At 45.2% G+C, this 24,680-nt stretch overlaps 1 protein-coding gene across 1 annotated transcript in view; it reads right to left on the bottom strand.

The window, feature by feature from the left end:
* LOC111540319 overlaps positions 1-24,680 on the bottom strand; it is a 50,090-nt gene that overhangs the window by 7,758 nt on the left and 17,652 nt on the right. The window contains exon 2 of the mRNA XM_023208613.2: positions 6,269-6,415. Coding sequence (XP_023064381.1) covers positions 6,269-6,415 — 147 coding nt within the window. The remainder of the gene's footprint in view (positions 1-6,268; positions 6,416-24,680) is intronic.

Genomic DNA, 24,680 nt, shown 5'->3' with positions numbered 1-24,680 from the left:
TTCTATTAAAAGTCTTCTCAAAGCTAATGCAATAAATTTAGATCTGTAGCCAGATGCAAAGCGAAACTTTTGGCAGGGACTACTCCATCAAAAGACATTGCAAATGAAATATGCTCTCCCTTGAGGATTATTCTACAGTTTAATTTAATTTGATATTTCAAATTAAATTAATTCAAATGGTTATGCAGTTTCCAGGGAAAACAGACTTCATTTATGATGTTCTGCCACCAAATTGTTTAGCAGCCATCATATATCTTACGTTGTTAACTAGAATGATAAATAGTGACAAAATAGGCTCTTCCTCTCATTTCCCAGTCCCGGTCTGAAACAGAAGACACATGAACCCTTCCAACACCATACACTCCTATCTTGGGCAGCACACATATTTATTAAGACCATTATAGTTAAGACTAATACGATCCGTGGACCCTTCTATCTAATCATCTCTAAGCATGTAATGAAGATGCATGGAGCCTCATGAGGGAACAGATGTGATGATTCCCATTTTCTAGATCAGGAGACAGGTGGTGATGAGATTTACCCAGCATCATACGGAGAACGGGGGAATGGGAGGTACGAGCTCAGATCCAATGGTCAGGTTCTCAGTCCTCTGCTTTATAGGGTGATACTCCATTTGTCACCCTTCCCTAGATCTTAATATAATCTGAACTAGGTCTTCACTGTGCAAGAAAATAGAACCCTGAGTTGTTATTGAGTCAACAAATCAACACAGACATTCCATCTGGAGAGTTAGAGAGAAGACTCATGTCCCACACAATTGTCTTTTATTTCATTTTATTTTAAAAAACCACCATGCAATTCAAAAGGCTCTTTTTCAATTGTGATTTCTGCTTGTTGTTTTTTCCTAAGTAATTTAAAGAAGGGCGCCATCTACATCCCACAGGATGGAACGAAGTGGCTCCTGGGAGTAACTGAAGCACCCCCCTGTTTGGTTCTGAAAGGCCTGACTGGCTGGCTGTGGATTGTAGAGAAAGCCATGGAGCCCCTCTGAGGCAGCCCCAGATGCTCCGTCTGCTTTGAGCCAGGTCGCTTTGAGTGGAAAGGTCTCTGGTGTGAGAAGCGGGCAAACAAATATCTACCAAGACTTCATGCCCTGGGGAACTTTTAGCCTATTTGTTTCTTGTGTCTTTCCTAGAGCAGGTTTTATTGGATGGGTGCTGGTCCTCAAGTTCATTCACTCCATATCCCTACATGCTGACTTGAGGAAGGTAGATTATTTGTGGAGGGCTCATGTCTCCATCATGACCTTTGTACCCATGGGTCACATGAAAACCCCAAGGTTTCTCAGCTAAAACAGGGCAATGTTATCACAAGAGATTCTGGAAGAGTTCAGAAAACTGGGTTCATGGCAGCCTGCTAACCCTTCCTTCAACAAAGGGCACATGTTTTAAAGGAAGAAGAGGGCTTTTGTCCATCAACATCTCAACCTTTCCAGCTGCATTTCCTCCTGAAATTCCCAAGGAAGCATGCAGAACCAATTGTTTTTTTCCATGCTCTTCACTTTGGGAAAGTTCTCGTTCAAGGGTACACCTGGGAAAACCCATGAATTTAGATCTGTTTGTCAGGAGGAATTGAATTTGCATTATTTCACATGTGAATCTGGGGAGGCAGTGGGTGGTGGGGGAATAGTAGTCATTAGAGTACCAATGAGGCACCAAACTATAGATTTCTAGAAATTGTACCCAAACTTGAGAGAGTTAAATATTCTCTAGTTCTGCATCAGTTTTCAAGAACAACACTCAGTGGTCTTATTCTGCTGTAAGAATAATGCTATTATGTAATTATTATTATTATTAGCACAGTAATGATAATGTTAATTCCACAGCTACATAATTAACTCATCATCCAGTTAGTATCTAGGAGCCCTTGAACTCATAAATGCCTAACTAATCCTGACATTTTTTAAAGCCATCATTTCGACTCTCAGGAAAGGAATCTGCAAAATCCAAAAGCCAGGAAGTTCCTAAAGATAGTTTCAAAACCCAAGACCCATAGACAACTATTGGGTTAAGAGCATAATGGGAGCTACAGTGTTTCAATAAACTCCCCACCAACCCACGCTGAGCCTGGGGAATCCTTTAAATACATCAACTTACCCCGTCTCCATAACTCAGTGACAGGTATCACCATTGTTCCTATTTTGCAAAGAAAAAACTGAGACACGAGGAGATGAAGCAACTCAGTCGAAGTCACACACCAAGGCAGAGCTGGAATTTGAAGCCACTTCTCTCTGACTCTAAACTCTACATTCTAAGTTTGGCATGGTGGCTCACGCCTGTAATCCCAGCACTTTGGGAGGTCGAGATGGGAGGATCGCTCGAGGCCAGAAATTTGAGACCAGCCTGGTCAACATAGCAAAACCCTATCTCTAAAAATATAAAAATAAACAAAAAATAAACTCCACATGCTTACTATAATATTCTACTACCTTGACTTACTGAGAAACACAAATTTTGGAGCATGGACTATCTTTTTTCCTTTCATTTGACTCTTTTTCTCCGCTACGGTTTTTCCTTCCCGTATCAGACAGACACCAGGATCTAGCAATAGTTCTCACTATTTTCTTTTTTTTTTTTTTTCTCCAAAAGAATATTTAGTGAGGGCCGGGCGCGGTGGCTCAAGCCTGTAATCCCAGCACTTTGGGAGGCCGAGACGGGCGGATCACGAGGTCAGGGGATCGAGACCATCCTGGCTATCACGGTGAAACCCCGTCTCTACTAAAAATACAAAAACTAGCTGGGCGAGGTGGCGGGCGCCTGTAGTCCCAGCTACTCGGGAGGCTGAGGCAGGAGAATGGCTTAAACCCAGGAGGCGGAGCTTGCAGTGAGCTGAGATCCGGCCACTGCACTCCAGTCTGGGCGACAGAGTGAGACTCCGCCTCAAAAAAAAAAAAAAAAAAAAAAGAATATTTAGTGAGGATCCACTTGTAGCAGCTATTGCAATAACTACTTTGTGCAACTTTTTAACCAGTGGTCACTCTTGCCCCCTAAGATCTCACATTCCAAAATTATTGTAACTCTCTTAACAAATGGTTGGATGTGTAGAAAATCATCTCTCCCTGTGATGAATGCTAAAAGAATCAAGTGTATTTGGCTAGCAGAAGAGAAACTTGAGCAGTGTTTTTAAAACAGCTTTCAAGTTCATAACAGAGATATTGAAACCTTCCCAGCTGTTCTCCTTAGCCAGCAAGAATGGAACAGAAGGAAAAGTGGTTCGCTCAAAGCAATAGACATTCTGCTTAGGCATAAGAACTTTCTGGCTGTGAAGAATTGTGAGACAAGGAGATGGTGCATCCAGGAAGGTTGTCCTTGAAGACCTTTCAGAATAAGACAGTTTGCTTCCTTTTAGACCTAGAGGAGTGGATTGCATGAGCTGAGGGGGAAGTTCATCCAACCTGAGTCCTATGGCGCTACAGGATGCATTCCGACAGTGTGTCTGTACTATTGACATGACGTTTCATCAATTCTCTGGTAAATTCCACAGCATTGACATAAGATAAAATAAATTTGGTCCAAATCATCTAAATTGATTTTCCTGTCCAAATCACACATGTACACATCCATATAGAGAAATTAGACAAGATCATATTAAGATAATAAACTTAATTGGATTTATAAAAATCTATAAATGTGTTTAACACCTTAGGGAGGGGTGCCCTGTAAATCAAAGCCATCCCTAGAGTGACAACCATCATGTGTTTTATTAGCACTCATGAAAATGGAAAGAATATCTGAGCATCAGTCACCGAGGACCTGAGTTCAAATGTTAGCTTGGACAATCCATGTGATAGAGCTAGGTCTCAGCTTCCTTACCTATAAAATAAAAAACATTACACCTACTTTCTGGTGTCAGAACTGGGAGCTGGGGAACCACTAAATTAGATGGCATTTGTAAATCACACAGCAGAATGATTGGCAACACAGATTGATTCTTTCCCAGTAAAAAGTTCTGTAGAAGCTTTTCCATTCCAGCTTAGGCTAGTGACCCTGGCCCAGCCCAGTTGCCCTAAAAAAGGCCTAGCTGCTACATTCACTGATAAGTTTATACTACATTCTTAAGTTTCTCAGCCAAACGTCTCCAGTGCCTTCTGTTTCGAAAGAGGGTAAGAGTGTTCCTCTCTGGCTGACCTCACTTGAAGCTTCACTGTGGGCTTTGAGCACCGACACGCAGGAGCATCTAACATATTTACAGCGAGAGTGCCATAGTTGAGAATGTCCTCATGCCACCTTCAAAGAACAGAAACATGTTCAATGGGGTGGCTATGGAGGAGGAGGTACCGTAGTAGAAGTCCCGAACTGAGAAATAAAGGCCCCAAGTTCTGGCCCCAGGCTTGACAAAGTGGCTTGAGGCAAGTGGCTTCACTGTTCTGTGACTCAGAAGCAATGATTATGTATTCTGTGCCTACTATGTGCAAGACACTTATTTATTCCATCCATTATTTTCGACATCCACAAAAAGCCCCCAGATAAGTAGCACAGCCTGCATTTTACAGATGAGGAAACTAAATTGAGGTTCAGTAAAGTCAGGAAACCTCATCAAGAACCACTTATTTCCAGTAAACAGATGAGCAGACCTCAAAACCCAGAATGAGTGACATCAAAACACGCACTCGTTTCTCTACACAGCCCTGACTCTGTCTCCACACCTAGAAAATGAAGTTAGACTACAATCTCTAGGGTCTTCCGTGGCCTTGAGCGTCAACGAATCTCATTCTGGACTTCCTAGCTTCAGCAGGCAGCCTGAACGTGATGAGAGTCGGGTTACGGAAATGATCACAGCAGTCACTTTCACCTCCCTCACCTCCACCCCTTAATGTTTGTCTCCTTTCCCCTGTAGAGACTCAGTGGACTTTTTTATTTTCTTCTCGGAAGAATTGTTGACTTTTTTTTTTTTTTAAGACGGACTTTTTGCTGGGGTGGGGAGAACGAATGGAAACAGAAGACTTTCGTAAAGAAGTCACTTGAAAAAGGATCCTATTTCCTTTGGAGATGCTCTTGTAATACAATTATGAGCCATCTGTTAACCTCCTCTCCCCATGCATGATCTTTCTGATTCTCAGCAGCTGATGTCCCCAGGAGCAAAGCGGCGAGGATGGGGAGATGAGGCTCTTTTTATTGAGCACCGAGGAATGGGGTAACTTGAACCACGCAAGTCGGAGCAATTTAGAAAAGGTGTAGAAAATCCAAGCAAGACATAAATACCAACAAATGTTCTAGGGATTAGCAGATAAGTCATATCGGGAGAGAGCGAGAGAGTCAAATTTATATAGTTGAGAAAGGATCCGGCTCAGAGGGAGCACAATCACGGTCTATAAATACCTCCACGAAAACAGTCGAAATGAAGGGAGGGAATTCATCACCGACTCCAAAGCAGGGAGGACAAGGTGCCATAGCCGTCAGCTTGGAGCGAGAGATGGAAAGCACAATAGCAAAAAGTTCATGACTCAGAGAAGTGACTGGGCAGAGGCCCAGGCTCTCTAGGGGAGGTGGTCGCAACCCCCTGCCACCTGGAGACTGGTGGGAGAGGAGATGAAAAGCCGATAGGAACAGGAGTCTAGGAAGGCCCAGGAAGGTTAGATGGAGGTCACATAAGAGGACCTAAGCGGCTCTCCCACCTATGAGTCAATGAACTGAGAAGTAATTACTTGGTCTTGCAAATTGCTTGGTAAATACACTGAGTAAATCAAAGAAGCTCGTTTCAACAACACAGTAGCTAGGGTCTGGGTAGACTGAAGCCTACAGTTTACAAAAGGATCCCGTGCACAGTTTTGGTGGGCAGAGAGGCTTTTATCACAGTGCTGGATGGCACACGTGGCCTGGTTTAATCCTCACTTGTTAACACGAAACGCAGCTTCCCTTGCCAGACCAAGGCTGAATCAGCCTTGGCCTTCCTGCCCCTGCCCGCTTCCCAAAGAGGCCTCTTCTTTCCTGCCACAGCACACAGTTCCCTCCCTTCCTGCCCCACCCTTGCCCTTCAACGATATTAATGGTCCCTGCCTAAGCACTCGAATGGAGCCAGGCCTCGCCTCCACAGAGCCTGTTTAGAGATGGCCTGAAACGCCTGCTGGGAATAATTCTCGCCGTAGGCAAGCTCAAGAATTATTGATGAAATAACCTTTTGGGGCCTGAGTCTGGGGTTTTGCAGATGCAATGGCAAGATTATTGTTTAAGTGGGGACTTGATCAGGCGGTGACCTAGAAAACATTTAGTTCTTTTATTGCTTTCACAGTTTCCTGGGGCTTACTTACATTGTCTTCTGCCGCTGAAGCCTGGGCAAGGGAGTAAAAGGAAGTGGCTGGTGAAACCGTGAGATTGTCTGCACACCCAGAAGGCCAGAAAGCATCCAGGCAGCTTCTTGCCCCCAAATGATGGGCCCTGGGCCACTTCTGAAGTCACTGGAATGGGAATAACATAAAAATGATTCAGCTTTTCAGTGACTGGCCATTTTCACCTTAAAAAGTCAACCTCCTCAGATTCAAGGAGCAGATAAATCAGTCACTAGGGAGGCAATTATTAATGGAAGAGCCCTTTACGGGGGCCACGATGCTAGGCACGGGTCAGATGCAGACTGGAAAGAGTCTGGGAAGGCCGCATCTGGGACCTGCGGGATAGGAAAAGACTGCAACGTCCATCTGGAGGGGAGTCTTCCAGCTGACCTGAGGTCTCTAAGGGGCAAGGGCCACTGAGAGTCGCCTCTACAAAGGACAGTTCTGCAAAGCAGAGGAAGGGGAACAGGGGTTCTCTCATGACTCTCTGCACACAAACGTTCCCTTAGCTCATTCCTTCATTCACAGGTGCTGAGGGCCTGTTCTGTGACAGGCACTTTGCTAGGTTTGAGATTCCAAAATAAATAAAACAGTTTCTAGTCTCAAGAAGCTCAAGGGAGATGCACTCTCAGTTATACCAGGTTCCTAATACCACAAAAGAGGGATATACAGCGCCTTTTCTGTGAGCACAGCCACAACCACAAAGAGCACTGCTTTGCAGAGAGGTAACATGTGAGCAGGCCTTTGATGGATGAATAGGAGTTTTCCAATTAAGGACAGTCCCAGGTAGTGGCGATGAGGCTGCATGACTTAATCAGGGAATGGTAAATGGTCTGGGATAATTGGGGTGTAGAGGACATAATGGGGAAGAACATGGGACGGCAGTACTAGCTTTCAGTATGGTGGCCTTACTCTATGCTGGATACTGAGCAAAGAGCTCTATTCCCAATATTTTATTTAATCCTCATACAACCACCTTTGGAAGTATACGCTGATTGTGTTGTTTACTGAGGGTTACAACTTGTCAGGGTAGAGTAGAGGTATGAGGCCTGTTGGCCTGGGATGAAACTAAGCACCAAGCTCTATGCCATGAGGCCAACTTGCTCATTTATGGGGAAGGAAAACAAGTGAGCTACACAGCTGAGGCGATTCCAGTCATTTTAGGAAAGGTCTTCAATGCCTGGTTAAGATGTTCAGAACCACTGGAGGTTTTTAATCCAAGGCATGGCAGGAGCATGTCTGTGCTTCAGAACATACCCTGGAAGTAGCCAGCACTAATTAGAACAGAACACACTAAAAGCAGAGAGATACTGTCTATGCTCAGTGAGGTCCACAAACCACTCCCCTTGGGGCCACCTGAGACTGTTCCTCCTGAACCAGAATCTCAAGGGGAGGGACTGCAGGCTGTCTGTGACTGCAGGATGTGTGTGTGATAAGCTCTGCAGGTTATTCCTAAGCACAACGGGGTTTGGGAACAAAGAGCTGGACAGGGGTTGCAATACTTGTAATACTCCAGGTTGGAGATAACGAGGGCCTGAACTTGAGCAGATCTCGTGGTCATGTAGAAAGAGGCAGGTCAGAACTTTCACAGAGATACTATCATCAGGGTGTAGGTTAGGGGAGGGAGGGAGAGGGGGGACCAGGATCAGGCTCAGGTTCCAGATTGGGTGACTGGGTGGCTGGCGATGTCAATGCAAGGAGGTTGGGGTTTCATTTTGAAAACCGAGTCTGATGTATCTGCAGGATCTGCTAGGACAGATGTCTGGCAAGTCATCTGAAACTCGGGTGTGGAGCTAGAAGACAGGGGAGGTCATGGCCAGAGAAATGAATTAGGGAGTCTCAATGTATTACCACCTCCTGCTGAAAGCTGATCCTGAAGTCCCAAGCAGAGTTACCCCCGCTCTCCTCTCACTTCCATGACACTTTGCACGATACATATCACACTTTGTTGTGTTTGTTTTACATGCTTTCTCCTCTAATAAACCACAGGCTGATTAAAGGCAAGGGCCCATCATTCATGTTCATATCCCCAAATGCCCAGGACAGTGTCTGGCACATAGAAATTTCTTTTAAAAATTGCCGGATAGGTGAAAGAGAATAAGGAATGTAGACGAAATTAAGAAAATCTCTATGGACCCTCAGGGACCACCAACATTTAAAGGGTGGGTAGAAGTCTACAAAGAAACCTAACAAAAAGTGGATGGAGTAGCAAGAGAGAAAGCAAAAGAAAACAGTGACAAGGAGGAAAGAGGGATTTTAAAAAATCCTTCAGGAATGGCAGGGTGGCCAACAGCTTCAGTTGCTACAGAGGCCAAGCAGGCTCCAACTAGTCACAGTGACCACTAGTGTGCCCCTTTCAGGAGTAAGGCAGGGAGGGACTTGTACAATGATAAACACCCAACACCAAGCCTGGCCTCTGGAACTTTCAGATATTCTTTTCCTTGGGAATCCATGCAGTCTACACCTTGGAGGTGAATTGTGAAGTTATGGAAACCCACATTTTAAGCAATGAATGACCAGAAGAATCCAGGAGAGCTACTGCAGGCTAAGCTCTTGCCTAGAGTATCAAGGGGCTGAAGCTCAGTGGTTAGACCACCTGACACTATCTGGATACCTTTTTTCTTATCTCCTCATCTCCTGTTTTGGCTTTCATGCCGGGATCTTTAAATTTACAGGGGAAACAAAGAGCCACTGGAAGTGGCCACACCAAGCATTCACAGTAATGCAACCAGTTATCTGGGGGTTTTGTTTGGGCTTTGTTTCTTTTCTTTTCTTTTCTTTTTCTTTTTCTTTTTTTTTTTTTTATCTGTCTTGATCTTGCTTCACTAGTCTTAGCTCATGTGACCACATTGTAAAATTCCATTTTGTCTTTTTTTTTTCAGATGTTGAAATGCGATCCAACTGCTGTTTTTAATGAGCTAAGCAATTGTTCAGACTTCTCCCCCCTCCCTCCACCCCGTTTTGAATTGCTGTAGGGTGTACTACAAAGCTTCATTTGAAAGCCTACAATTTCAGAGTGGTTTTCTTTAGGCAAAAGAGGCTATCTTGTATCACAGAGATATCATCACAGCTCAAATTCAGAGCCTTCAGGGGAGAAACCAGTATGTGTGGCTGGGAGAGTAGGGATGGATTTGGAAGGAGGTCCCATGAGATCCTCTCAAGGGAAGGGCCCCAGGGAGGTGATACCTGGCATGGAAGGAAGTGCCCAGTGGTGACCAGGGTCTCCTTGAAACTGGACCTCTAACCAGAATATGCAACTGCCCAGCGGACACTTCCAGCAAGACAGTTCCCATCACCTTCAACCTAATGTGTCTCAAAGTGAGTCAGCTTCTTTCCTCAGTAAACCAGTTCTCAGCTACTTTTCCCACCTTTTTTTTTTTTTTTTTTTTTTAGCACTTATATGTGGCAGACACAATTTTATGTGTCAGGGACAGAGCAAGCAACAGGGCAGACACAGCACCTGCCTCATGAAGCCTGTATTCTAGCAGGGAAGGCAGCAGTCAAAACATTGACACTGGCATGAGTATTATAAAGAATAGTGATATGACTACTGTTCATCGGGTCCTTAGTTTCTATAAGACACTATTGCTGGCACCATGGGGCACAGAACAGGGAGCCCTGGCTCAACTTGGAACGGCTCTGAGTGCTTTTCCTCAGCCCCATTTAGTGGCCCTGTCTCTTCTGTATTGTTCCAGATACACACTTTGAAAACTGAGGTCTCTGCTGCTTCTTTCCACACCTGCTTCCTGATCAGTCTCCACGACTTCGTGCTGCTTCCATCAGGATACATTTCGCACTGGCCCCACCTCTCTATTTCCTTGTCCCCGTCTAGTCCAGCAGCCTGTTCTGCATGTCTGGGACAGTATGGCAGTCCTGACCTCCCTGCCTCCAGCCTCCCTTTCATCCTCTCTGGTCAGCACACCTCCTCCAGGTGAACTTTCCAGAAAAGGCTGTTCACCTGCTCAACATCTCAGTCATTAATTCAACAAATGCTTATCAAAGGCTTTCCACTCATTTAAAAAAAAAAAAAAAAAAAAAAGTCGTGTGTTTCAAAAGAGAAATCAATGTCTATTTTGTCCCTTGATCAGCACCCAAGGCCCTTCTGCCATTGGCCAGCCTTCCACGAATGGTCTGTCCACCACTTTCCCAAGCACAGCTCCACCTTCCTGGGCTCTCTGCCCCTTAGCTAGTACCCCAATTTCTGGAACATTTTCTGCTCCTCTTCATTGCTGCTGATCAAAATTCTGCCCATTGCTAAGGCCCAAATCTAATGTCATCTCTTCCATGAGGCTATCCTGATGAAACCAAGCAGAAATGCAGAAGTAGTCTCCCCATCACTAAATTCATTCTGAGAAACGTACACACTGTATATGCATGCATGATGTGGGTCTCACACACACTCTTATACATACTGCACACATTCCTACAAGCTCCTAAAACCCCAGGAATCTGTGCATATTTGCCGTTGGTGAGCCTTGACTGTGTTCCAGGAATCTGAGCAACTCAGCCAGATTATCTCATGTAATCATCAACCATCTTACAAAGTAGGTACTGTAATCATATCCTCATATTATACATGAGATCAAAGAGGTTAAGTAAATTGCATAAATAAGGTCACACAGCTAGTAAGTAGAAGAGTAAAGATTCAAATCCAATTCTGACTAAATCTCATGTATGTAATATTACACTGCCATTCATCCAACAAGAATTCTCCTTCAAAGATTTAAATACCCCATTTGCCTTATACAGTGCTTTGCATTCAATATGCATTCACAATTATATCCCCAGTACCTAACACAGAGCCCAGAACATCTCCTGGACATGTAGTAAATACCTCTGATAGCATGGATGAAATTATTGTTGAGTATCATGTCAAACCTAAATCAGAATAGCTGAAATTGCGGCCTTAGAGTCTCTAGGTTAACAAACATTCCAGGTGATTATTATAGCCAGCCAGCACCTGTTGATAGACTAACATGAAGCTAGCCCAGGCTCACCATTCTATAAATGGGGAAACTGAGGCCCATAGTAGTAAATGACTTGCCCCTGTTTAGCAACACCCACCTCCTATTCCCAAGTCATCTCTTTGTGCTGTTTTGTTTTTTTGTTTGTTTGTTTGTTTTGCCAATTCCTCTAATTTCAACCTAGCTGTAAGATAAGATACAGTACTAACATTGGGTAGAAAACAAGCCCATATCTCCATCTGCCCTGTCTAAGGGGATATTAAATTGGTTTTCCTGTCTCTTGTCTCTGAGGAGGTCCTTACTGATGGCCTCATCTCAGATAAGCTGAGCAGAGGACAGCCTCTGGGCAGCTGACCTAGAAACTCCAAACCACAGCAAACCAAGTTTTTGACCTGAAAGTGCCTGGTTATTGGGTTTTGCTTAATGCAGATCCATCATCTTCAGAACCTTTTTCTTGCCTTTTCGGAGAGGAGCCACGTTGCCCAGCAACCAATGTGCCAGTGATGTGGCAAAGTTGTTGATCAATAAAGTTCTAGCTGCCTAACCTCGCCCTGAAGCTGTGTTTGCCTGTCTGGTTCTAAAGCCCACTGTCTGCTGATTTCTTAGCTGCTAGGTGATATATTCAAGAGAAAATAAAATTTGGAGTTAGACATACCTAGGCTGATATCCCAATTCAACCATGTACTGGCTATGTGACCTTGACAAGTCACTTGCCCTCTCTGAACCTTGGTTTCCTCATGACCATGGTGAGGTGAGCTTTATGAGAAAATCTCTTGTTCTTTTCAGTTCTGAGATCTATGTCGTGTGTCCTATGACCTGGGGTGTCAGATGCTTCTGTGAGCCACGTTCAGCCTGATGAAGAGATTGACTTCTGCTTCATGTTGGCCATTCTATGTTATCAGTCCAGCTCACTGAGGCATGAAAATAAATTAGAACCACAGACAGGTTAGGATACACTATCTTAAGAATATCATACTTCTCCCAACCCCTAGTTTTGCTTTGATAATAAACTTCCCTTGCATACAGACAGACAGCAAGACTCTCTGGGAAATCCTCAAGAAATGCCATCCATATGTTTTTGAGTCATTTACACTGAACCCATCATAATATTGTTCTTTGAAGATCCATTTACATTTGTTCTAAAGGCTTATTTTAAAGCTTATGCAAATGAACTAGATTAAGGTTGCATTCTGGAAGCTGAAACTGGGAAATGGGAAGTTCAATTTAAAGCTTGGTGTAAATAGAGTTTCACATGTGTTCTAAATAGTTCTCCCTTCTTAACACAAGCGTCCTCCATTCAACCTCCTGGTACCCCCAGACCAACAGTCCTTCTCTACTAGTGAAATGCTAAGTGGTGGAATTAAGGTGAATGGAGAGAACAACGGAATGGTAGTCTCACTCCTCCCCTATTACCTAGCCGGATGGCATTAGATGAGCCATTGAATTTTCCTAGGCTTCAGTTTCTTCATTTGGGAGCCATCCAAGACCTCAGTGGTTCCCAAATGTTAGCTGCATTAGAATTGCCTGAGGAGAAGATTCTGGACTTCTAACCCTGACCTACTGAATTACAATCTCCAAGAGCGAAGCCCCACAATCTGAATTTTTCACATCCTCTCCACTTAGGGGTCTCTCCTTTCTATGCATAAGAGTTTGATTTGTTGCCAAGTACCCCTTTTCAACACATATTCCCCTATCTGCCTTTTAAACTCTCCTATGCAGTTCCCATTCATCCTATGTCCCCTGTTGTGGACTCTCAGGTGTTTTCTTTGAAGATCAAGATGCATTTGTTGAACTCTGGTTAGATGGAAGAAATCATTCCTTGTCACCCTCAACACATGGGCATAGGATATCTGAAGGGTGGAGTTCAGTATCTGGCTCCATATGAACTACAGAGCCCTGCAAGAGTTGTTGTGCTGGCCCCACAGGAGCCAACAGACTATGAACAAACACAAAAATATTAAATAAGGGGATTGAAAGACCATGAAGACTGTATCATTAAAATTATATGCATATTAATATCCATATCACAAGTAGGTGATGGGTGAGCAGCATTATGGGCATCTGGATGAAAACTTGGATCTGTGCTCCAGTGGGATGGGAAAAGTGAAAATGGAGAACAGAAGGTGAAGCACAAACAAAGAAATTAGCAAAGTGACAAGAGGCCTCTGCATAGGAAAGGAGGGTCTGTCTTTGACCCAAATTGCCTCTTCCTGTTGTTAGGAAGAGAAAGTTGGCCTGTGTTATATAATGCCAAGAGCTGGTTTTCCATTCAGGGTCTGCAGGAATGAGCTCCTTGTGGTGAAATGTTTTCCCTGTTCTGCCACTTTCCTATTCTCACTCAGCCCCAAAGTAGGCACTATCTGATGATATTTCCAAGAACCTTGTCACTCACTCTACCATGGGGTCTCTCATGGAACAGTGGATATCTTCTTTCTCAGTGAGTGGCTGTTTCCAAGAAGCATGACCTCATTCTAAGGTAAATCTAACAAGGATTACCCTCTCAGCTCCCAAGAAGAAAAGGATATATTTTAGCCCAGCAATGCAAAAATAAAAATTTTTCTAAATTTGTCTTTCAGGCCATTTTTGTGCTCCCTGTCCCTAGCCCCATCCCCTGTGTCCCATCAAGACACCCTACTAGGGCCCCTCTACCAGCCCCTCCTCCTTGGAGCCATAATCAGACTAAGGGATTATAAACTTACTGGCCTTCCCTCTGAAGATAAAAGGGGATGCTGGGATAGAGCAATGCTTTGCCCACTGGAATATATCACAAATATAAGCAACATATCTCCTGGGTAGGAGAGGGATCTGTAAGTGGGGGGCTTTTGTGTCACACCCAAGTCAGAGGACCTAGTGACCACCAAAGGCTGATCTGGTATATCCAGGAAGACTTTTCTCCAGACAGATTCCAGACCACTACTGCAGCACCCAACACACAATGAATACCATCTCCACTGAGTTTAGCAATGGAGCACTTTAATTTCTTTCTATCCTGTTTATAAAATCATATTTTACACTGTTGCTTCAATTCAGCCCCATCTACATTTTCTTCCATTAATCACTGTAGAACTCCCCCATCTTGAGCCTTTATTACCTGCTCAAAATGAATGTGGAGAGAAAACATAATTAGATGCCACCTTTGAAAAATAATATCTTGAAAATACAGCAATGACTTAAATAAAAAAAAGGAGGGAAGAAAAAAACACAATTTGAATGGGCCAAATTACCTCAGGTTAAACTGCATTTTAAATCAGTTGTTTCTTTCTTTCTCTGCCCCCCCCCCCCCACACACCCCCTCTTCCAGCGAATCATGGCAAATTCAGAGTGCAGCTGGATGGATGATTAGATTTCCTCGTCTCTGCTGAAACAATGAAATATTTCTATAATACTAAACCCGTCAAACTGATCAAAGTGCAGTGTCAAAATTCTAAGTGCTCCTTCTTGCCCAGTCCCCTCAGCTCTGGCAAAATGGAGCACATTTTATTGGCTGGCCCAAAACTCCCTGAGGTTTTTAAACTCTGATACATGCTGCCTGATTTGCAGTGTTGGCTACGGTTCTCCTTCAGGTGTTTGTCATCATCCACACCGGTGACCAGAGCATCCCTTGTGGGCTGGTTTGCCTGCAGAGCACTCCACACACACACCTTAACTGTGGTTTCCTTCTCCTCACTCCTGCCCAAATTACAGACGTTGCTAACATGCTGTCAAACAAAGGCAGGTGAGATACCTTCAGGAAGAGTATGCAGAGGCCACTGTCAGCACCAGCTGCCTGGATCTCATCATTCCTTAAGACCCAGGTAGGGCACGTGATGCTACCTGCACCTGACACACTGACCGACAGAGCAAATACTACTCAAGAGCTGTTTCGCTTTACCCAGATCCCTCCATGTCTCAGGGCCTCAGTGTCTCTATCTATAAAGTGAAAGTAATTTAGTGACGTCTACCCAGCCTCCTACACAAAGGTGTTGGGGCAGAGGAAGATGAAACGATTTGCAGAGAAGCCGCATAACCATGCCAAAATGCAGTCAAATTAACACTATACGTGTCACCTAATGCTCTGTGGGCAAGTCATACGCAGAAGCCTAGAAATTCACACAGTGGAATTCACATCTTCAACAACAGCATGGAACGGGGGAAGGGTTTGACTTTGGATTGGAGTTTTCTTTCTGCTAATTTCTAGCTGTGTGGCCTTGAGCAAGTTACTTGGTCTCTCTGAAAGCCAGTTTCTTCATTTGTACCATTTGTATCATATATACCTGCCTTTCAAGATAGTTGTAGTGTTATGAGAATTCGACAAAATACCTATCTGAGCCACCTGGAACACAGTACGCAGTCAAAACATCATAGTTTGATAACTGAAGGTGCTTTGTTGAGGACCCTATGTGGAAGAGTCAGAGGCCCCTCCGCCTGTGAGGATGTCTTGTCTGACACCACATCAGGCCTCTGAGGTGGGTGGAAGTCCATTTCTTCTTTGTCTTCATAAACTTTTCTTTCAGGTGGCTGCCTGCTAATGCAGCAGCAAATCTCTCTGGGTGCTTTTAGCCTTCTTGTCCTGAGCCCTCCTAGGGCTGAGAAAAACACAAAAGGACATTTCTGGGAAGGGAAAAGGAGTGAAGGAGCCAAACGCGGGGTGGCTATGGTAACCTCATTCTCAGCAGATGAGAAACCAGCTCCAGATCTACAGATTAAGTGCTATTAATTACCACACAGCAAATATTGAACCACAATGTTGCACTCTTAGGGGAAAAAAAAAAAAAATAGGAAACTTGGTCTGAATACTAACGGACTCCATTAGTGCTCTGTGGAAACCCCGCGTCACACACAGTCCTGCCTTTGACACTGAGGACCCAAGTGAGGTACACACAGGGCATGTCAGGTGAGGCCAGCCCGGGACCTTCTGTGAAACCCACTTCCAGCTGTGGCCCATGGCTGGGAATCTTGGAGCGAGGAATCAAGAGATCACTCACCTGCTCAAAGGAAAAGGACCAGATAAGGCGAGACAGGGGTGGAGGGGGTGACAGGGGCTGTTGGAGGCTTCTCCCCTATGATTAATTCAAAGTTAATTAATGAATTTCATTCCTCTATGAATGAAAATGCGTTGGATTTAGTTCCTGGGCTTAGGTGTTGGTGGCACATGCTTGGCTGCTGGCGTATCGGAAGGTCTAGGTACACTCGTGTATTTACGTTCTCCTGCCCTGGCCAACATTCTGCAAACAGCAACCCTCACTAAGGAGAATGATGTTACTAGCAGCTGGGAAGGGTAGTGGGAAGGGAGGGATAAAGTGGGACGGTTAATGAGGACAAAAATACAGTTAAATAGGAAAATAAGATCTAATATTCAGTAGTACCACAGGGTGACTGTAGTTAACAGTATTTTATGGCATATTTTAAAAGAACTAAAAGAGTAGAATTGGAATGTTTCTAACACAAAGAAATAATAAATGCTTGAGTTGATGGATACCAGTTATCCCGATTTGACCATTACATATTGTACAGTTGTGTCAAAACATCACAGGTACCCCATAAATATATACAACTATTAGGTGCCTAGAGTAATTAAACATTTAGAATTAAGAAACTGAAAAAAGCCTCCTCTAGCTCACTGTGTCTGAAAATGTCCCCCTCTACTGGAGGATTCCGAGCTGGGGAAGAAGCAGGCACGTGCTGTGTGTCCCAGGAGTCTCTCACTTTATCCATCACGGGTATTACTGCCATCGTCCTACCAGCAGGGAAAGAAACTGAGACTCGGAGCTGCTGCAGATTTGCCCAGATCCTTCCCCAGAATCCATGGGGCAGTGTGACTTAGGAAACTTTCGTTTCTCCCCTCCACTCCTTCCCTAGGCCCCCAGGACCTGGGCAGTGATGCAGGCATGACAGAGGAGGGGGACAGTTCACTCCCTCCTCTGCCCTCTCCCTGCCCACTGTGCCCTCTCTGTGCTTTGGAGCTGGGCTCCACCAGCACCCTTTCTGCCCTGAAGGTGCATCCCTGCTCCTCCTTACCCCCTTCCTGAGCCCCAGGCCCCATCCCTGCTCCTCCCCACTCCCTTCCCGAGGCCAGGGCCCCAGCCCTGTGTGCTGACAGTCACAGTTGTCGGGCAAGCTGGCCTCCAATCAGGGGACACATTCATTTTCCCCTTGGTAAGCACATCCCCACTCAGCAGCACCCTCTCACCCAGATTCCACTGAATCTACATTAGAAAATTGCCAACGGGAGCAAATTGGGAAACTCACTATTTGAGAAAACTTTAGCTGTTTTTATTTTTCCTTGAAATCTAAATAAGGGCACTGCTCCTGAGAACAAAGTTTTCTGATGTAAGCAATTGCTGGCTCCCTGGAAAACTAAGCAGGACCTTTTCACACCATGCTTGCGACGGCCAGTCTGGGGCACTCCCTTTGAGCTCTTCTTCCTGGGCAGCACAGGGTAGGGGAGGACCGTGGGGATGTATGGTGATCCCCAGCATCCTCTGGGGCACCCCTACTCCCCCACTTAGTCGTAGCAACCAAAAAAATCTTCAGATGTTCTCAAATGTCCCCCCAGGTGAGAACCACCAGCCCAGATGATCTCTGAGGGTCCTTCCACCTCTCCAGTTCTCTGTTTAGAAAGTGATATGAACACCAAAAACAGCTTGGTTTGAAATGTCACGGGGACCTCTCATCAAACCCTGGCTCTGGCATCTACATTTTAGCTTTGTGTGACTCGTCAAAGGATTTCACTGCCATGAGCCTCAGTTTACTTATCTGCAAAATGGAGGTGATAGTGTCCATTTCACAGGGTTCATTGGAGTATTAAATGAGGAAATGTGTGTAAAACCTCTGGCATAAAGTGTATGGCCCTATAAATGGTGCTATTGTTGCTGTGACTACAACTGAAAGTCAATCAGACCATCTGCTCTCTCTAGACAATCCCTCTTGTGACCAAATCCTCACAAACGCAAGGTAGCCCACAGCAGAAAGAAACTAACAAACAGAAAGAAACTAACACACGTATGCAACATGTACCCTCTGCTAGGCACTACGCTGGGCAGTTTTATAAAAACTCTCAAGCTAAGTCAGGACTAATTGAAGATTCATAAATGCAGTGATGACCAGAGAATAAACCCAGACCTCTGCTGAATTGCCAGTGCCTGGAAGGTGGGAGTCTGGAAATACCGGGATGTTTATTTTGTACCTTCAGTATCAGGAAGGATCCCCCTTATCTTTGCCATTAAATGAAGATTATCCATTCATCTGTTACCCATAATAAATGCCTTATCTGAGAAAGGAAGCAATGGGAATGTCATTTTTAGCTGGATTTGCTCACTCAAAAATGAGTTTATGTCTCCTCTTTGGTTTGGTTCTGCCTAAAGGGCAATTTACTTCAGTTCCTACAGAAAGAGACAAGGAAATAATGTCTGTCCTTAAACCAGAGTTACAGATTTTGATATCCACTTCTTTCCCATTTTCTGGGGCCTGACAGCTGCCTGTTACCTCCAAAGCCACGTTTTCCAATAAGCCCCAATTCCCCGACGCACATTATTGAGATCATATCCCTGGTCTGGCCTGTCCCATGAGAATTTTTATTCTTCAGTTGAAGTATTGATCTGTTGCCAGTTACAGGCCTAGTTTCTATATTAAGTGTCAACAAAGAGTAGGTGGAGGAGGCGGGAATTGGGCCAGTGGAAGCTCTCTTTCTCTCCCCAGTTGGTCATGCATCGGTCTCTGTTGTTCTAGGATCCCAGAGATGCTTTCGTGGGCTTATTCTTCTCCTTATCTTTGCTATTATTCCTTCCCATACTCGTCAACCTCAGATTCATGTTCAGACCCAGCTAATGTTACTACTGACTGCCAGTCTGTGTCATGGGTTTTATCTCATCTAGCCCTCACAGAAGCACATTTTATGACTTTTACAGAGACATAAAAGGTGTCATCAAAGGCCCCAACTAGCAATTGGTAGAACTGAGTTTGCATGTAACCTCCTAGCCCCGAGTTCCAGTGCATGTTCCTCTGTAGGGCAGGAGCCAACAATGGTCCCACAGGAAAGCCCTTGCTTTCTGAGGATGGGTAAACGTCCCGTTATGAGCCTCCCTGCCAAACTGCTATGCTTGCTGCAGGCGGTACACATTGGCCCTGCCCTTGGCTGGAGCCAGGCGCAGCTGGACCAGAAGACAGCACCGTTCCAACCACCAACCCCATCCTGCCGCAATTAACACTGTCCTCCCCAACCACCCCTAACTCCCATGCATCCTTCAAGAATTGTTCAGAAAGTACCCTTCCAACAAAACTTCTCTGACCTGCTCATCAGTCTCCACCACTGTGATTCCTTAGCACTTTGATACACTCTGTTACCGACCATATTGCACGGTCTCCTTTATGACTTTCTGTAGTTCCTAGTACATAAAATACTAAATTTCTTTCTTTTTTTTTTTTTTTTTTTTTTTTGTGAGACAGAGTTTTGCTCTTGTTGCCCAGGCTGGAGTATAATGGCATGATCTCGGCTCACTGCAACCTCTGCCTCCTGGGTTCAAGAGATTCTCCTGCCTCAGCCTTCTGAGTATCTGGGATTACAGGCATGCGCCACCACGCCTGGCTAATTTTTGTATTTTTAGTAGAGACAGGGTTTATCCATGTTGGTCAGGCTGGTCTCAAACTCCCGACTTCAGGTGATCCACTCGCCTCGGCCACCCAAAGTGCTGGGATTACATGCATGAGCCACCACACTTTGCCATATATTTCTTAAGTAAACAAATGGATCACTGAAAAAACAGATCATGAACACAGTGTTTAAAGTATAGCACTTATTTATAAATGACCCCAAGAACCTGCCAGAGATCCCAAAAGTTGAGCTTTTTTCTGATGAAAGCCTGGGACTTGGGAGAAAACAGCTGAGAAACGCCTATTTTCTTCAGATCCACTGATGGACTTCCGTTAGTGCAGTGCTTCCCAAACTCCAGTGTTCAAACCAACCACCTCGGGATCTTGTTCTAATGCAGCTTCTGCCTCAGTGGTTCTGGAGTGGGGCTCCCAGGTGATCCTCATGCTGATGGCCCACACCTTGAGAGGCGGACACTGACCTCTTCTGGGCTGCTTCCCACTTCACCTGAAGTTGCTGGCTTGTCACTCTGTGCCTGCAGCAGGGCCAGAACCCCCTGGCATCCTTGTGCCATCTGGGTAAAGCAGCTGTTTGCTGTTTTATTTATTCCCTCCCATTATCACTGGGGGAAGAGAATCCATAAGCATGCCACATCTTGTTTACAGCAAGTCTCAGAAAAGTTAAAACTACAAGTTTAAAAAAAAAAAAAAAAAAAGCAGCAACCCATTCGAATCACACATATCAGGGAAAAAAGAGCTAAGGGAAATTCATAAAATATTAAATGACACTGTGTCAAGACATAGAAAGGGGCAGAATGGTAATTAAAGTAAACAGCACATCAAAACCCTGGCTAAAACTGTTATTTAAATTGAAAGTAAATGTAGGAACTGATCGTGTAGCCTTGTATAAATGTGTTTCCAAGAGCCTTTTAAGAATATTAATGATTATGGAAGTATAATGGCTGAATATCAATGATCGTTTTTATAGCAAGTGACAGCTCAGAGAAAGAAAAAAAACAATCCATATCCTTCCTAAGATGCAAACTGATTTCATCTCCCCAGCGCATTGCATCCCTTCAAGGGACAGCCAGGGGGCTGGGGAAGAGGATTAAGGTGTCTCAGGTGTCTTGAGCTTACGATGCACCTCTCTTGTGGGTCTGAGGGATGAGAAGCCATCCGGAGAGGGGTCTTGACCATGACTGAGGTCCTTATCCTTCTCCTCAGAGACACCTGCTGAGCTCCAGCTGTGTGCATAGCCCCCAGGCCTCATTACCATCTCTAAAAATACTTACCCACCTGGCCTTAAAGGCTCTGAAAAGTTCAGCCCAAAGCCAAAAGTGAAACTGTAAAGTTTCATAACTGACTTTTCAACAAAGGGACTAGAAATTACACTTTTGAATTGGAGGGTTGCACTCTTACTTCAGAGGTGAAATGCTCAAAATATCTCAAGCTGCCTTCAGAACCCCAGGACTCATTTTTTCAATATTCACAATGGGAACCAATCCTCCTCCTTCCACATGGCATTTCACCAAAGTCTTTTGCAGTATCTGTGAATACAATGGGAAGGCAAGCCCCTTGAGTACCAAACAAAACACTTAAGCGTTATTCTTTAACTTCAGTCCAGTCTCTTGCTATCGTCTCCTTTGCTTGGTTTTCTGGTAAGGCAAGGGGTTCCCAATGGCCTTTTCCACTCTGCAGTGCCTTGGGGTTAGATCCAAATTCTCCTCGGAGTCTCCTTGAGCACAAGCTTCCTCTCAGCATTACAAGGTTGCCTTCCTCAAAGTGTCTTCTCTCTATGTTTTCTCAGACGGCTGCCAACCCGGAGATGGTGTCCTGGTTCAGAGCCAGGCTGCCCAAGTCAACTCCAGAGAACAGGAATTCGAAGGAAACAGTAACTCTCTGTCTCTGCAGCTGACTACACTTTCCCGAGGCTAGCTGGTGCACTGGATTGGCTGTTGTTATGAGCTGCTTAGTCCTAACTTGCTTAGTGGAAAATGTCACCTAGTCCGCTGACCAGAGAGTGAGGGTTTTGATCACAAGTCCAGCTAACAATGAAGCATTGCTTTGCTTTCCTTTCTTTGTGTGCTTATATTTTCTGAGGGGTCCTCATGAGAAGGGGTGGCTATTTCAAGGACAGGATCTGGGCATTCCTGCATCCTTGGGCTCAATACAATTAATTCATCAAATTATGTATACATTTATATTATAAATTGTGGAATCATTATGAAATCATTGTATTGTTAATAATAGTTTCCTATTAATTACTCTATCACTCTAGCCATTACTTATAAACCTCCTTCCTAAATCTCTGGCTCAGATTGCCATTCCTGTAGGAACCCTTAGTCTCCAAATGGAGCAGATTGTAAAGACCCTAGGCAGAGCAGCAAGGAGGTGAGATTAATGAGACACCCCTCCCCCATTCCTGGCACTCGCTGGAAACCGGCAGAGAAGCTAGTGAGGTCCCACCCTTCCTGCAGCGATTTCCTTCACCCTCTGGCAGTGACTTCTCTCTGTCTTCGCTGCTGGGGACACAGTCCTCAGTTGCTTCCTCAAAGAGCTGCCTGCATCAAAGTAGCTACTGTTTCCTGCAACTTTCTTTTGCAATCCTTTTTGTTCCTTGCTTTTGATCCAGCATACGCTGGGGGGCCAAGCTCTTGTCTTTCAGCTTGTGAATAAATGGAAGCACTTATGGAGGCAGCAGCCACCATGTGTGATTAATTTCTTGTGCTTCTCTAACTGGGAGCCAGATGGATCAAGTAGCTCAGGACCTAAAACTGACCTACTTAGAGGCATCAGGTCTGATGAGGTGAGCATAGCTTGGAAGTCCAGAGACCTGAATGCCAGTCCTAATCCAGCAACAAGGTGTGCAAATTTTGGCAAAGCTTTCTTCCTGTGTGCATTCACTCACCAGACAGGGCGCTATGCATTGGGTCTGTAAAGATAAATAAAGTCACATCTGTGACCTCAAGAAGATTGCAGAAACAGAAATGTGAGAGGTAGACATGAGAATACATACAAATTGTGGTAGAAGCATAGCCAAGAGAAGGCTTTGTCCAGGAAATGATATTCAGGCTGAGTCTTGAAAGACTAAGTAAGCTCTGACACGATGCAAACAGTGGACACAGCGGGATGGACCCTGGAAAGGGTCATTTGAGACCAGAGGCCCAGAGGTATGGAAGAGCATGATTTACTCAGAGAATGCCAGACTATCTGGTACTGCTGGAGCATGGACTAAAAGAGGAAATGGAAGGTGGGTCTGGAGAGGTGGGCAGGGCCAGATCTTAGGGAGCTTTGTAAACTATGCTGAGAAGTTGGGAAATGGAGACATGCAGACAGATTCATTTGTAAGCTAAGCATTCTCGCAGGAGGCAGCAGAGAGGGGCTTGAAGGGGAACCAACCTGATTGTCAGAGACACCAGTTAGAAAAGTATTGAATGTTGGCCTGGCACGGTGGCTTACGCCTGTAATCCCAGCACTTTGGGAGGCTGAGACAGGTAGATCACGAAGTCAGGAGATCAAGACCATCCTGCCTAACATGGTGAAATCCCGTCTCTACAAAAAATATAAAAAAATTAGCCAGGTGCGGTGGTGGGAGCCTGTAGTCCCAGCTACTTGGGAGGCTGAGTCAGGGGAACAGCGTGAACCTGGGAGGTGGAGGTTGCAGGGAGCCGAGATCGCGCCACCGCACTCCAGCCTGGGCAACTGAGCAAGACTCTGTCTAAAAAAAAAAAGAAAGAAAAGCATTTCATGTTGTAAGCCAGGTTTTCTTTACCCGGGGACTATTGCCATTTTGGTTCTTGGTTGCAGAGGTGGCCTGGTGCGTTGTATCGTGTTCAGCTGCATCCCTGGCCTCTACCCACTTAACGCTAGTAGCAACCACTTCGTTGTGACCATCAGAAACTGTCTCTGGATGGTGTCAAATGTCCCCTAGGCAGGGAAGACAAAAATCACCCATGGTTGAGAACCACCAGTCTAAGCAAACTTACGAGCTATGGAATGAGCTCGGAGCTGCGAGGATGGGCACAGATTGAAGATACCTGCAGGAGTCAGGCTGAGAGGAAGGCATGATTGACCAGATGTTTGAAGTGGGGAGAGGGTGGAGCCAGGATGGCTCCCTGATTTCTGGCGGACAGTTAGTGGATATTGATGGTGCAGAGACGATGACAAGAGGGAGGAGAGGGTGAGTAACTCATTTGGATGTGTCACACTCGAGGGGCCTGTGGACCCCCATGTGGACGGGTCTAGTCGGCAGGCAGCGGGCTCTGCGGGGCTGAGGGCCATGGCCACAGGCTAGGTGGAGACATGATGTAAATGTCTCAGGCAGTGATGAGTCTACTCTGAGGAGACGAATTCTGAATGAGAAGACGGCTGAGAATAGAACCTAGGGACATCGATATTTAAGTGGCTGGGGACAGGAAGCAGAGTGAGGACGGGGACTGAGAAGGAATGGAAACTCCGGAGGAGGGTGTCCCAGAAAGAGGACAACAAAAGAGAGTTTCCAGAAGAAGGAAGCGAAGAAGGAAGCCACCACAGAGCCAAATGCCACAGAAATGTCAAGGAAGGGAAGGGTGGAAAAGTGTCTGCCAGATACCTCAAAGGACTGGTTTAGGAGCAGATGAGCCTATGAACTCGAAGGACTTGGAAACAGTTAAAAGCAGCAAATATGGCGTGTTCTTAGTAATTATGATTAGGGCTCCCTCCCTTGTGCTTCTAGCCGCAGGAACCTCCCAGGCTCGTAAAGTAACAGGGGACCCTGGGCTGTGAACTTTTCTCGTGTCCGGTGGAGTGCGCTGGGTCCCATGAATATCTACGGAGCCCCCAGGTTCACACCCACCTGTGGGCTCCCGGCCAGCACTGCTTCCATG

This window comes from Piliocolobus tephrosceles, chromosome 13 (genome assembly GCF_002776525.5).
Source record: "Piliocolobus tephrosceles isolate RC106 chromosome 13, ASM277652v3, whole genome shotgun sequence".
NCBI classification, from domain to species: Eukaryota; Metazoa; Chordata; class Mammalia; order Primates; family Cercopithecidae; genus Piliocolobus; species Piliocolobus tephrosceles.
Note: the sequence above shows the minus strand (reverse complement) of the source record. Positions and strands in the feature narration are given on the sequence as shown.